A 13,667-nucleotide genomic window follows, 5' to 3' on the forward strand; every position below is an offset into this window, starting at 1 on the left:
AAGTCCATTGCAAACCAGCATGTCGTGAGAGCAAGCACAACCATCTCCCACTCCTCATTCCACCGCAAAGCTAAGCTGTCGGATAAAGTCATATCTTTTAAGAGGAGGCGGAGGACAAGAGCCAGACAACCAACGCAAAATTGTAAAAATAAAATAAGAAGGCAGAAAAGAAGAGGAAGCTGCATGCAGCAGAGAGAGAGAGACAGACAGACAGACAAAGCCAACAAAAACATGTTCTTTTTAGAAAACCAAACCAAAAAAGGAACAAGGAAGAAAAGGGAAGAGAGTACTTACAACAGAAAACAGAGAAATTTCACTTGTTCAGTAGTCCTGGTGCACCAAAAATGAACGGACGAGAAAGAGAGGGAGAGAGATGAAGGGGGAGGGAAATATATATATACATATATTTGAAAGACCTGGATATATCTTTCCTCCCCAGATAAATGCAAATTATCATATGAGTGGGGGAAAGCATGCAAGGAAGAGATGTAAAACTGCAAATATTTATTCCTCCAAATGAGAAAGAACCCTCCAAATGAGCAACAAATTGTAGCCAAGGCAGTGTGAGAACACCCTGTTTGTAAGAACATGGAATGCTGGCTTGTGGATAGAATTAAACTTCCCAAAGATCTCTGTTTTCATTTTAAAAAACAAACCCAAGCCCAGTTTTCAAGCCAAAGGATATGGCCCCTCTGGTACTCAGAGGTTCTGCATCTGCCCCACAGAGCCCCCTTGGGTTTCTCCAAGGGGCAGAACTTGGCCTCCAAGCCTTGTCCCCTGGCAGAATACCTGCTATCTCCGATTGGAGATAACCATGGGGGTACAGTTGGTATCCAAGTGCTTTTATGCAATGCCCCCATCAGGATGACGCATGCTGCTGCTCCCAGGACCCTCTGTGGAGCATGGAGAAAGGCCAAATGGGTGAGGCCATGACATCAGTGGACCAGGCCACGGCCACGTATGCCGAGATTCTCCAGACCACGGAGGGCTCGGTATTGGGCAATTCAGTCCCCCGCCCCAAAACAGTTCAGCACCACCATTCTAGTCCTTATGGCTGCAACGATATGTCTCATGGGCTAAGTCTGATGAGATCGCAGAAGCCAGGGGAGTGGCTGAAGAATTTTGCCAGGGGCTAGCAGTGGGGATCTCTGCATAGCAGCCGGCCCCTTGCAAAACTCAAATTAGCCGAGCGCAAAAAAAAAAAAAGGAAAAAAAGCAGAATTGTACAAAAGAAGAGAAATGGTGCAATGGGCAGAATTCATACAAGTCATTCAACTTCGGGAGGGAGGGAGCGAGAATTTGAATTGCCCAGGGAATTGAATTTACAGCATGGCCTAGGCCCAGCCATATGCATATAGCCACTCGCTGCCCTTGGAGCTGACTTTTGGCACAAGGTTCTAGCTGTGGCTCTTCTCTCACAAACATCAGAAGAGCCCTGCTGGACCAGACCAAAGGCCTATCTAGTCTAGCTCTCTGTTTGTACAGCGGCCACTCAGCTGCCTGTGGGAAGCCCAGAAGCAGGACACGAGTGCAACAGCACCCTTCCGCCCCTGTTCCCCAGCAACTGGTATACAGAGCCATACTGCCTCCAGTACTAGAGGTAACATATAGCTATCGTGACTAGTAGCCGTTGAGTGAACATTTACAACGCCTGTACCCTCACTGTACATCTCAGTTTCAGCAATGCACTGCCCAGAATTGTTACTTGCGTCTCGATAACTGCACTAGCTGGGCTGGGACAGGTCTGAGCGTCTTGCTATTGGGAACTTTGAGCCACTTCAAACATCGTAAGAATCCTATGTGAAAAGTATTTCCATGACGAATATAATGTGGCAAGTGTAATGTGCTCTCTCTCTCTAACACACACACACACACACACACACTCTTTCTCTCTCTCACACACACACACAGTCTTTTGCGCCACATGTACAGTGTGTACACTATCTCCTATCAGGCGTACATGCAGCAACCTTACCCCATGCGCAGTCACCGCGCATGACGACCTGTGTGTGGTTCACATGCTGTTTCTGAGGTGGAAATGCTTTCCCCTGTAGATGCCTTATTGAGGCTGAGGCAATCTTGAGACTTACTACTTAGCCGGCCCCTGTTGAATTTTGAAATCCTGATGCATCGTGGGACAGGGAAATGCGACAAGACATGCAAGTGTTAACTCAACAAGCGGAGGACGCTGGGCCTGCTTGCTCCTAGAGTTTCCAGGCACAGCTACACTGCAACACTGCTCCCTCAACCTGTGCGTGCTTGGAGTGTTTATTAATTTCAACCAGAGAGGATAAAAATCAATGATTTTTTAAAAATTGATTTTTTTTCTTATTTAAATCGGATTTTTTTAATAAAATGCTTTTTGAGGAAAAATCTATCTAAAGATAGTTTTCTATTTAAGATACATTATAGTTCAAAGGTTATTCATCAAGAAATAAGGATTTGTTTTTAATTATGTAGCATGAGGTTGTATATTCATGCAATGTTTAATTTTTTTGGTAAATGAATTCCATTAATCCATTCACAATGTCATGCTCTTCCAGAGGTTTCTGTAAGATTATTGGGCAATTTTTCTATCTGGAAGATATTATCATAGATGCTTGGTTTTACAGTTCTCAAAACTGTGAATTTGTGTCTGCAGAGATCACAATCCTATTGTTCCTTTTCAAATCTATGTACACAGAATCAACCCCTAACCTCTTAAGTGCTAAGTTTCAAAAAATTCAATGAACAGAGTGCACTTTTGGGGGGGGGGGAGTCACATGGTTAAATCGAGTCTTTCTGAATAGTGATTTAAATCGTGATTTAAATCAAATCCACCTTGATTTGAACTTAATAGCTAAAGGGTGAAAGGGGCTAAACGTGCCATGGGGTGAAAAAGGAGTCTTCTCACCTATCGTGATCGTTTCTTGCATTACTAGCTTTTCACAGATGGTATAGGATTTTCGGCAGTGATTTTCTGCATCGGATTTTCTGCACAGGGCTGGCTTAAAACCTGTTCCTTACCACCTAAGAAGATGGAAATGTAAGCACAGATGATCACAGGACACCCTAGTCTAGGGGTGGGAAGACTTCAGGAGGGTTTTTTTTTGGGGGGGGGAGATGTTTTTGCTGGGGTGTTTTGTTTTGTTTTACTAGAACACCGAAATCTATTAAGCAGAGCCAAACAGTGGGACAGGGCGTCTCTGTACACTTACTGTTAAGGGTCAGGGTGTCTTTGAGCACAGGCTAGTCCAAAAAGTCTAAAACTGATCTCATAAGCCTTTCACACACAAATCCATTCCTGGTTCCCACCCACCCCAGTTGCTGCCCCCAAGCTTTCCAGGTTCTTGGTTTATGACTCTGGCTTGCTGGGAAAGCAACAAGCCAGAGATACTGGAGTGGATATCACGCTAAATCAGTCGTCCCCAACCTGCTGACCTCCAGACATTTTGGACTATAACCAGGGCCGGCCCTACCATTAGGAAGAGTGAAGCATTCGCCTCAGGCAGCAGATCTTGGGAGGTGGCAGCAAGGTGTTGGGAGGAAAAAAACGTGTGCCATGCAGCCTGCTCTGTGCTCCCTACGTCAGCCTACTGCCTTCAGGTCCCATGGAGGATGCCGCCCCATCATCAGCATTGAAAACAAATTCACCAGGCAGGCTAGTTGGCTTTCCTACATGGCATGGAAGGGGGCACCATTTTGTTCTTTGCTCCCGACAGCAAAATGTCTTCGGCTGGACCTGACTATAACTACCAGCATTCCTGATCATTAATCATGCTGATTTGGGATGCCAGGAGTTGCGTTCCAGAACATCTGAGTGGCACCAGCTAGGGCACAGCTGTGCTGAACAAACCACGGATGGAGAGTCCCAGCTTGTTTAGCTGTTCCTGCTGGAAGGAGGAGCCAAATGGAAGTGATCAAACAGCACAGCCAGCACACCTGCTCATTCATGTAGTGGAGGCTGGTGGCTCCGATGTCAGTGAAGCATTGAATCCGCTCTGGGTTTTAGTCAGAACCAGCCAGAACTCTAAAGGAGCTATCCAGGGTTCTGACTGATTCTGACTGAAACTCGGAGCGGATTCACTGCCCACTCACATCAGAGCCACCAGCCTCCACTGCATCGATGGAAAGACAGAATTCAAAAACATTCTGCCTACTGTGACGTGTGAATAGGGACTATATGTTGTAAAATTGTATGTTGACAGCCACCTTGAGAGAGTGTTACCCTAAAAGGCAGACTACAAATAGTTCAATTAAAGGAATAAGTTTCCACCCTGGAATCCTCCCTAGCGGCCCAAAAGCAATCAAATTCCTAAATCCAGGATGTCTGAAGACCGTGAGACTCCACAGACCAATGTGGTTAATCTTTTCCTGGAATGTACCACTTCAAAGGGTAGGTGGGGGAATGCACCCAATTGCACAGTTGGCATGGAATGGAATCTTATACAGAGAAAGCTAGGATGTCAGGGTGAAGGAAAGGTGAACCCTCTTCCCCTTGATGTGCCAGCTCTCCACGTGCAGGGAGGCTTTCATTTTTATATATTTCTCTCTCTCTCTCTCTCTCTCTCTCACACACACACACACACACACACACACACACACATGTGTGGAGGGGGGAAGCTTTTGATTGAGCAACCCCCCAGTTGCACCCGAAAGTGGTACACACAGGAAGTTTTATTCCTCTATATGCACACATTTTCTTAGGCTTGCTTGTTTTGTAGCTACAGCGGCTCCCACCGAGAATACTTGCGTTTCAAATCACTTCCTCCCTAGAGGAATCGGAGGGGCTGGACAAGATAAGCCATGACGGTCCCTGCTCCTTTATTACAGCCCCAAAGATTTATTCATGCGAGGGAATCTGGCAGACTGAGAGTTCCTGAAACTTCTCCCACGGCAAAACTCTGTAAGTGACCGGCAGAGGTCAAAACAAAAGGAGCTGTCATCGCCAAACATCACCCTGCACCCCAGAAATAAAATTGGGAAGGGACATTGATCATCAGTACACCCATTCATCCCTGCCCCAAGATCCATGCCTGACATTTCCTGCTCAAGGATTCCACAGGTGGCTAGTCTGGAGAAGACAGCCTCATTCTGAGACGATGGTCATACAGGGTCAGATGAACTCTACCATCCATCTTAAAAATAAACCGAGTTCTAGTGGCACAGTGTATGCTCTGCATGTAGAAGGCCCCTTGTTTGATTCTCCGCATGCCTAAATCATCTCGGATACCTAGGCTAGGAAATGAGCATCCTGAGACTCCTGGCTTCCATTTTAGAAATGCACATCCCTTGTAGACTGTGAAGACATGCCTGATTTCACAGGGCAATATTTCCCAAACGTACGACAGCGAAGACACATGCTTTCCACCCACCCCATCAACTCCATCAATTAAAAACGCAAGCACCCTTTGTTCTTACACCCCAAAAGGTTCACTTGAAAGCATAGATGGGGAATAGGTGGCCCTACAGATGTTGGATTCCAACCTGCCAATCCTAGATTGCTAAGATTGTCATTGGATGGCCTTCTCTGGGTACTGCTGCCCACAAAGGTGTGATGGGCGGCTACCAGGCAAAGAGCCTTCTCTGTAGTGGCCCCCTCTATGGAATACCCTTCCCAGGGAGATCAGCCTGGCTTCTTCACTGCATACATTTAATGCCAGTCTAAGATCTTCCTCTTTTAGCAAGCATTCAAGCTTTAACCTATTCCTATGATTACTAACTTTACTGCTGGCTTTTTAGCAATTTTAATGTTCTTCTTGTTGTATTTATTATTTTGATTTATTTGTTGTTTTGGTTAACCATGCAGTGTGGCTTGTTAAACACCCTGAGCAACCCAACAACAAACCATGGGTTGTCAAGGTGGCTTGTTCGAGAAAAATAAGCTACACTGCATGGCTAACAAGCCACCTAGAGGAAAACGTCCTCGATTCAGACAACACCCTAACCCACAGTTCTACAAACAAACCCACGGTTCAACAACCCACACTCAACAGAAGTGTGGGTTAGCATGTTGTGCGAACCTAGTCACTGTCTGGGTGTGGCACAGAGGTGCAGCAACCCCTGCTTCCCATATGAGCTCCAACTTTATGGATATAGTTTAATTATTTCTGGTGTTGCGCTAGAGCAGGGGTGTTCAGCTTCAGCTTCGCGGGCCAAAACTGGCCTGCGTGAGACGCCAAACCCAGCCCTCTGCGGTTCCCCAGATAGCCCGCCCCTTCTCCTAGCCCCACCCCCTTTCCCCTCATTGGTGGTTACTGGCTGGTTTCCCAACTTTTCTGCATTCCTTCCCCTGCCCCCATTTTACAAGCTTGAAGTGAGTCTCCTAAGGCTTAATTACTGATCGTAAGAGATTTAAACTAAAATAGGCTGGTATTTTTGGTACTTTGGCGCCATTTGCCTTTGGCCCTGCCCACTACTGAAATGCAGCCCCCGAGAGATTCTCCAAAATGGAATTTTGGCCACGGGCTGAACAGGTTCAACATCCCAACACACCACACTGGAATTGCTATGTTTATAGAATCTTAGAACCATAGAACAGTGGAGTTGGAAGGGGGCCTATAAGGCCATCGAGTCCAACCCCCTGCTCAATGCAGGAATCCACCCTAAAGCATCCGACAGATGGTTGTCCAGCTGCCTCTTGAATGCCTCTAGTGTGGGAGAACCCACAACCTCCCTAGGTAACTGGTTCCATTGTCGTACTGCTCTAACAGTCAGGAAGTTTTTCCTGATGTCCAGCCAGAATCTGGCTTCCTGTAACTTGAGCCCATTATTCCGTGTCCTGCACCCTGGGATGATCGAGAAGAAATCCTGGCCCTCCCCTGTGTGACAACCTTTCAAGTACTTGAAAGGTTAGGGGGCAGGGTTTCAGTGCTCCCTATAATCCCATGCACTCGGCAACATTCATCTGCAGAATAAGAGGGATGCTTTTACACAACACAAATGCAGCTTTGCAGGGACTGGGGGACACGTGGCCCTGCTCAGATCCCCATAAGCTCAAAGGCTGCCCAACCACTCGCTCACCAAGCAGGACACCCCCGTCCCATCCTCATCACTCACGTTATCAAACGCGACCTGGCTTTCTTTGGAGAGGTCGAGCCATTCTTCAGTTCATCCCCTACGGCCTCCAGCGTCTGTAGCTCCAAGATCTCATTGAGACTGTTCTCTGCAGAGGGGCAGGAGTCCACTCCCGTGCCCACCAACGTCTTGGTGGGCTTGAATGGGTCAGCCACGTCAAGGTTATAGGAACCTTTCGGAAGAGTCGGGGAACTCTGCAAATCTGAGCTCGCTGCAAAGGGGTTGAAGTTGGGGTCATCCCACTGGTCGGCCTTCATTGGGTGGGAGGCCGTGGGGGCGGGCGCTTCGGGCATCTCCACAGCGAGCATCTTCTCACCAACCTCAGTGCCCACAACGGGATGGTTGGTACTGCCCCTTTGCCTCTTGGGAGACAATTTACTGGCCGCTTTCCTTCCGGTTTTCCTCGACGGGGCTTTCTTGGGCTCAGGGTTTTCCACCCCTTCTGCGAAATCGAATTCTAATTTCACGGCCCGGCTTTTCGGCTCGCCAACCACTCCCGTCCCGCACACCTTTATCTCACTGTTTGGGAGGTCAAAGCCTTGCTGGGACGCAGGGGGAGAGTTTTGGAGTTTGGAGCCTCCCATCACAAAGGGGTTTGCGTCTTCACTGTACTCCTCCAGGTCAAAGCAGTAGGAGGCCTTGGGGACAGGGATGCTTTCCGTGGCCGCTTCAGCCTCTGGATTCTCTCTTCCCATTTTCTTCTGGAGGACAGCTGGTTTTGCTCGGGGGAGCTTGCTTTTGCTAATCACAAGCGTCTCGCCATTTGGCTTGGATTCTGTAGGCCCTTCAGCGGGGACCTCCTTGCTTTCCTGGGATGTCTCATGTTGCTCTTCTTGAGTCCCTGAGGGCACAGCACTTGCTGAAGTTCGGTCTGGATCCGACCTCGCTGGAGCAGGGCTTTCCTCCACAACGGCAATGGGCCGCCCCGTGGACAGCTCTGTCCCTGGAGCAGAAGGAGTCATGGATGAGCCTTTGCCAAGCTCAAGGTCAGCAGCTGATGAAAACGGTTCGTTGGTTTGCAAGACGGCCGAATCTGCCCCAAATTCATCCTTCTGGCGCAAGTCGTCCTCCAACTCTTGGGCTACCAAGCGCACATCCTCTTCACGTGATGCTGCGGGCGAGGAAGCAGAAAGAAAGAGACAGAAAAAGTGAATAAAGAGTATTCCTCCTACATCAAAGATTCAGCAGAACAGCTCTTCTCAACTTTGTTTTGAAGCCAGGAACACACCTTTCCACCTGTAACACAGGGCACCTTTTCTGTCCTAGTTCTTGCTGGAGGTGGTAAACCTGTATGTGCTGCTGTAACACTTCAAGCTGTGGAGGAGGCTCACACGACTGAAGGGTCCTCTATATAAAGTGATTTTTAAAAATCCGTCCATTTAGGCCTGACTGGCGCCAACACTGGGTTTTTTCCGGCACCAAGTATGGCTTTTTAACAAAGCCTTTAATGGTTACATTCACCAAGTTTGCACATTTTTTTAACCGTTCTAATGGCTTTTACTGCTTTTAAATTCTATATTGGTTTTAACTTGATTCATGGTTTAATTTGTTTTTAGCTGTGTATATTTATTGTTTTATATTGTATGATTCCATATGTACGCCACCCTGAGATCCTAGTGATACAGGGCGAGATACAAATGTTTTAAATAAATAAATATGCCAGGGTGAGAGGTTTTAGCCAAACCTTAATCCTGCCTATGCTATTTTTCTATGTGCGGGAATTCATTACCATTATTATTATTATTTTCATTAATATTATCTATTATTTGCCATTAATACTACATATTATCATTTGTAATTGGAGGAGCATTGAATCATGAGAGCCCCCATGCGAAGTACAACACACAGGTTTACCGCATCACTGAGAACTGGGCCTCTGTTATATTTTATCTTTGTGTTTACGGGTCTCCCTGCACCTCCTGTCGTTTTCTCCGTCTCTTAAAGCAAGTAAACAAAGAAAATGGCAGTGGTGTAAGGCCATGCTAGATCAGTCCAGCATTTTGTGTGCACAGTGGCCAACCAGATGTGCGCAACAGCACACTGCCTCTGATACGGGAGGTAATATAAAGACTAGTAGCCGCTGATAGCCTGATCCTCCATATTGGGTAACACACACACCCTCTGCAATCTGAGGCCAATGCTGGGTACAGATCTACAAGAGAACCAGTTTAAAGAACTACAGTTCTGTCCCAATTCTGCATCAGATTGTAAGCTTCATCCACATGGAAATTTGTACACATTTCTGTGTGCCTTGGAATACATTTCCTCCCGACATACACATTTTGTCTGCTGTTTTGCAAATGTACACATTTTGCCCCGTCGAATAAAGCACTGTTGTTTACGTTTTTGCAAATATGAACAAGATTCTCTGCATTAAGAAAGCTAGCCCACCAGGAAGAAGGCTAGGCTAAAAGCCTTCTCCCTGACATGCTAACTTCCTGACAGCAAGGAACAATTTCAGAGAACATTTGATCGTGAAATCCAACCCCTCACCCATCCTGTGTTGACACTGTCCTGCTGGAATAAAAGAAATCTGCACAAAGCCATGGTAGTTTGGCTGATTTACTAGATCAATCAATCAGCTAACATCTGCATGATCCAATCAATTTCCACCATTTGCTCATGGTGGACCTGCAACGTTTGCAGTCAGTTAAATTCGCTCAGACTATGCCTCTCTTATTATTTTAGGATGCAGCAGCAAGGCAGAAGTCAATCTGCTTTGTTTTCTGGAGAATTTGTAGCCAAGTCTTCAGTATTGCTACTTCGAGGGCAGCTAACAAATCATAAACACGCAGAGTTAAAACAACAAGGTCAAGCCAGAGGAACTATTATTATTTTGTTATATGCCGTCATGTGTATACATGGCATTTTACAATGAAGGCAGGTCTCCACCCCAAAGGGCTTACAATCTAGGACTATACACAAGGGAGAAAAGAGAAGGAAATTGAGACCAGGATAAACAGAGAACAAATATGCAATTATTACAGTTACACCTCTTAGGCTTAGTTACAGCAGGGTGTTGGGACTAGGGGACTTTGCCTGGCTCTGAAAGGATGGGAGAACAGGCACCAAGTCATCATCCATGGGGAGAGTGTTTCAAAAGGCCCGGTGCCACAACCAAGAAGGCCCTCTCAATTGCCACCTACCTAACTTCAGAAGCCAGAGAAGGGCCTCCAAAGATTACAAAGTAGGGCTAGGTTTTTTGGCTAGGAGGCTGGATTGCCCTCCGACATGGGAGCTGTCTATACGTAGTCTATGACACAGCCGCTGATTTGGAGCCACTCTGGGGCAAAGAGCAGAATATGCGGAGCAGAAAAGCCAGGGATTTACCCCAACTTTTCCTGCCCTCGCTCAGGCGCTGCTCCAGGGGCATTCCTGGGTGGAAGGCGACCTGCCATTGGACACCGGAAGACGCAGGAGTGAGAGGGGGCAGACACTGGGCTCATCTACACCAAGCAGGATATTCCACTATGGAAGTGGCATATAAAAGACAGGAGCCACACCAAGCAGAATATAGCACTATGAAAGCAGTATATGATATGTGTCAATGGGCCCCAACAGTTGTAAATGCACTTCAACACCACTATAAAGCAATAGTGTGGCTCCTGCCTTTTATATACTGCTTCCATACCACTTTCATAGTGGAATATCCTGCTTGGTGTAGATGAGTCCCCAGAGAGCCTAACGGCTGCTGGAAAACCCACGCTGTGCCTTCATCTGTATAATTTGCTGCCACACCACACCAGCAATACTGTATGGCCAAGTCCAAAGTTTTGGGTGCTATGCCTATCCTCGAAAGGACTCAGAATGTTGACCTAAAAGAAACAGAGTATATGCCATGTTTTATTTATCAGGTTTCTATGGCAAGGGAAGACATATGTCAAAATCACTAGATTTACACTGAAAAGTTAACCAACTCTTTCAAGTTGTCTAATTGCCCAGTGACTTGGATAATATTCCATGTTATAAAATATTCCAAATTACAATTAACCATCACTTCAATTTTTTTGTAATTATTAAATAAATTACTTGGTAATTTATCCTGGTTGTGCTTTTTATATTGTATTTTGTAATTGTGTTTTTAGACCGTTGGTTGTTTTATTATGCTTTTCATGGTTTTAATTTTTGTGAACCGCCCAGAGAGCTTTGGCTATTGGGCGGTATAAAAATGAAATAAATAAATAAATAAATAAATAAATTATTGTCAGTTTTTACTTCATTTTTGTTTGTTTTTCCTTTGCAGGGGGAGGCATGAAGAGGAGGTTTGAGCTCTGCAGGACATTACCACATACTACAAGTGTTCCTCAATTTAAAAGGGGCTGAAAAAAAACACTGATCTAATGAATAGAGCATCTTTCAAGAAACAGCTAGACAGGAAAAGACATTTCTATACATCGGATGGAATGAACTCTAGCTTTCAATAACATCCACATTTTCTCAACCACAAGTTCCTTCCAGCCTAATTCCACGCCAGGTTGCAAATTTTTGTTTGCTTGTTTTAAGTCCACACGGGGGGGAGGAAAATCCATACACATTTGTTTTTGCAAGCCCTTTCCTCTAATGTATGCACTTTCGCAAGCCCTTCTCCCCAATGTAGACATTTCTGTGTGCAATTTTGGATTAGAGAACTGCACTGAAAAATTCAGAAAAGTGTGAAAACCAACAGATAATTTGCATGCTGGCGTGCATGTTATTTTAGAGAGTACAAGGAAGGTCAGTTTGTGTTAAAAACATCTGAACCAAATGAATTTCACCCCCATTCCCTACTTTTGCCCAGGAAAATTTGTGCCACAGAAAGCTGTTCATCTATTAGAGGCTGCTGGGAGAAAACCGGAACGGTGTTCCTCTCTGGGAGAGTTTTGCAATTCCCTCATTGCTGCCAGAGTTTGGAACTGCTCGAGCCTGTTCCAACACTCATTTCTCTCTCAAGCTTCTTTTAAGAAAGTTTGGGAAGGAGAGGAGATATCCAATGGGGTTACAATAGGGTGCGTCTCAGGTCTGCCCATTTGGGTTCTACCACCAAGGCACCTGTCAGCTCATCCAAGTTGAACGCTGTCTTCTTTAAAAAAAATTCATGAGGGGAGCAGCCCAGGGTGTGTAAATAGAATTCAGAGCATCTGAACATGTGCGCAAATAAATATATCAGTGGAGAACCTGACAGCACCCCGGCAGAGCTGGGAAAGCCCACAGGGCTTAGCGGCTTCAGATGTCTTATTTCACACAAGAAAGATGCTTGTGCAATTCCCTGCGACTTTGAAAAAAGATGCGGTTCTACAGCTAGTGGTATAATTTGTAGAGAGCACATGATGTTTTGATGCCTGAGGCAGAAAATCCAAATGGGACACACTTAAAGCATGAAAACAACTAGAAAGGTATTTCTAGGAAGAATATAGGAAGGAAAAATATTTTGCACATGTGAATTATTATCATCATTGCTTTTTAAAAATAGTACTTATTTTAACCTGGTGTTTTTATTATTTTGTTCTATCTGTATTGTTCACCACTCCGATATCTGTCTGGATGTGGCATGGTATACAAATGCTGTAAATAAAATAAAACAAATAAATTTATATCCCTCTTTTTTTTTCTTGCAAGGATCCCAAGGCAGCTTACATGGTCTTCCTCCTCCTCTCCAAATGATCCTCACAGTGGCCAGTGACTGGCCCAAAATCACCCAGTGAGCTTCATAGTCAAGCGGGGACTAGAACCCGGGTCTCTTGCATCCCAGCCCAACACTCTAACCTCTACTGCACGCTGGCTCTCAACGTGATTGACACATGAAACACCATCATACCTTCCAGTATTTCACAGACTAGGGTCACTCTTTTGTGCTGGCAACAGACCTGCCAAGGACCTGTGCCTGATACACACTCCCTGCCCCTTTGTGGAAGGCTTTCTTTCGCTGCCTCCTGGACGCGGTATTCGTTTATTCTGCAACAACCTATTCTGCGCGGATTACAGAAATTAATTTAAATTAATCAATTAAAAAAATTAAAATCTTAAGCATGTTGAAACCCAATGAATGTTTGCAGCCTCAGCCTATGCATATTTAGGCGGGTGTAACTGCACATAGGATTAGCAAACAATAAGGAGTGTTGTGGCGCCTTAAAAGGTGGACACATTTGTTAATCTTTAAAAGGTACCATTGGACTGCTGTATTTTTCTGCATCAGGCTAACGTGGCTACCTCCTGGAAGTTGTGCAAAGGGCTGCAGCCTTTGGTAAAACTGGAGGTATTTATCTTACCCCCGGTTCCATCCTTCGGTCAAGTGATCATAGGATTGGAAGGGTCTCAGAAGTCATCTAGTCTACCCCAATGCTCGTTTATGGGGGCAGATCTGTGCATGCTTACTCAGGAGTGTGTGTCCCATTGAATTCAGTGGGCTTTGTCCCAAAAGGGGAGGGGGGGGTCTACTGAAATGTATGCCCTAGGCCATTGAACTATCAACAGCAGCTAGAAAGGAGATGCTTCCGGAAGCTGCAGGTGCTGTCTCCTTCCACGGAAAGCTCACGACAGAATAAATGTGCCTTTCTTTCAAGGGCTACAGGATGCTTTGAACATGCTCCTGGGCAGCTCCTGTCCACTGCAATGGAGCTTCTGCAGGAGAGCTT

At 45.7% G+C, this 13,667-nt stretch overlaps 1 protein-coding gene across 1 annotated transcript in view; it reads right to left on the bottom strand.

Moving 5' to 3' along the window:
- TACC1 (transforming acidic coiled-coil containing protein 1) overlaps positions 1-13,667 on the bottom strand; it is a 75,073-nt gene that overhangs the window by 37,877 nt on the left and 23,529 nt on the right. Inside the window, exons 3-4 of the mRNA XM_063139286.1 lie at positions 7,039-8,167; positions 295-330 (exon numbers count right to left, since the gene is read on the bottom strand). Coding sequence (XP_062995356.1) covers positions 295-330; positions 7,039-8,167 — 1,165 coding nt within the window. The remainder of the gene's footprint in view (positions 1-294; positions 331-7,038; positions 8,168-13,667) is intronic.

This window comes from Elgaria multicarinata, chromosome 12 (genome assembly GCF_023053635.1).
Source record: "Elgaria multicarinata webbii isolate HBS135686 ecotype San Diego chromosome 12, rElgMul1.1.pri, whole genome shotgun sequence".
In the NCBI taxonomy this organism is placed as follows: Eukaryota; Metazoa; Chordata; class Lepidosauria; order Squamata; family Anguidae; genus Elgaria; species Elgaria multicarinata.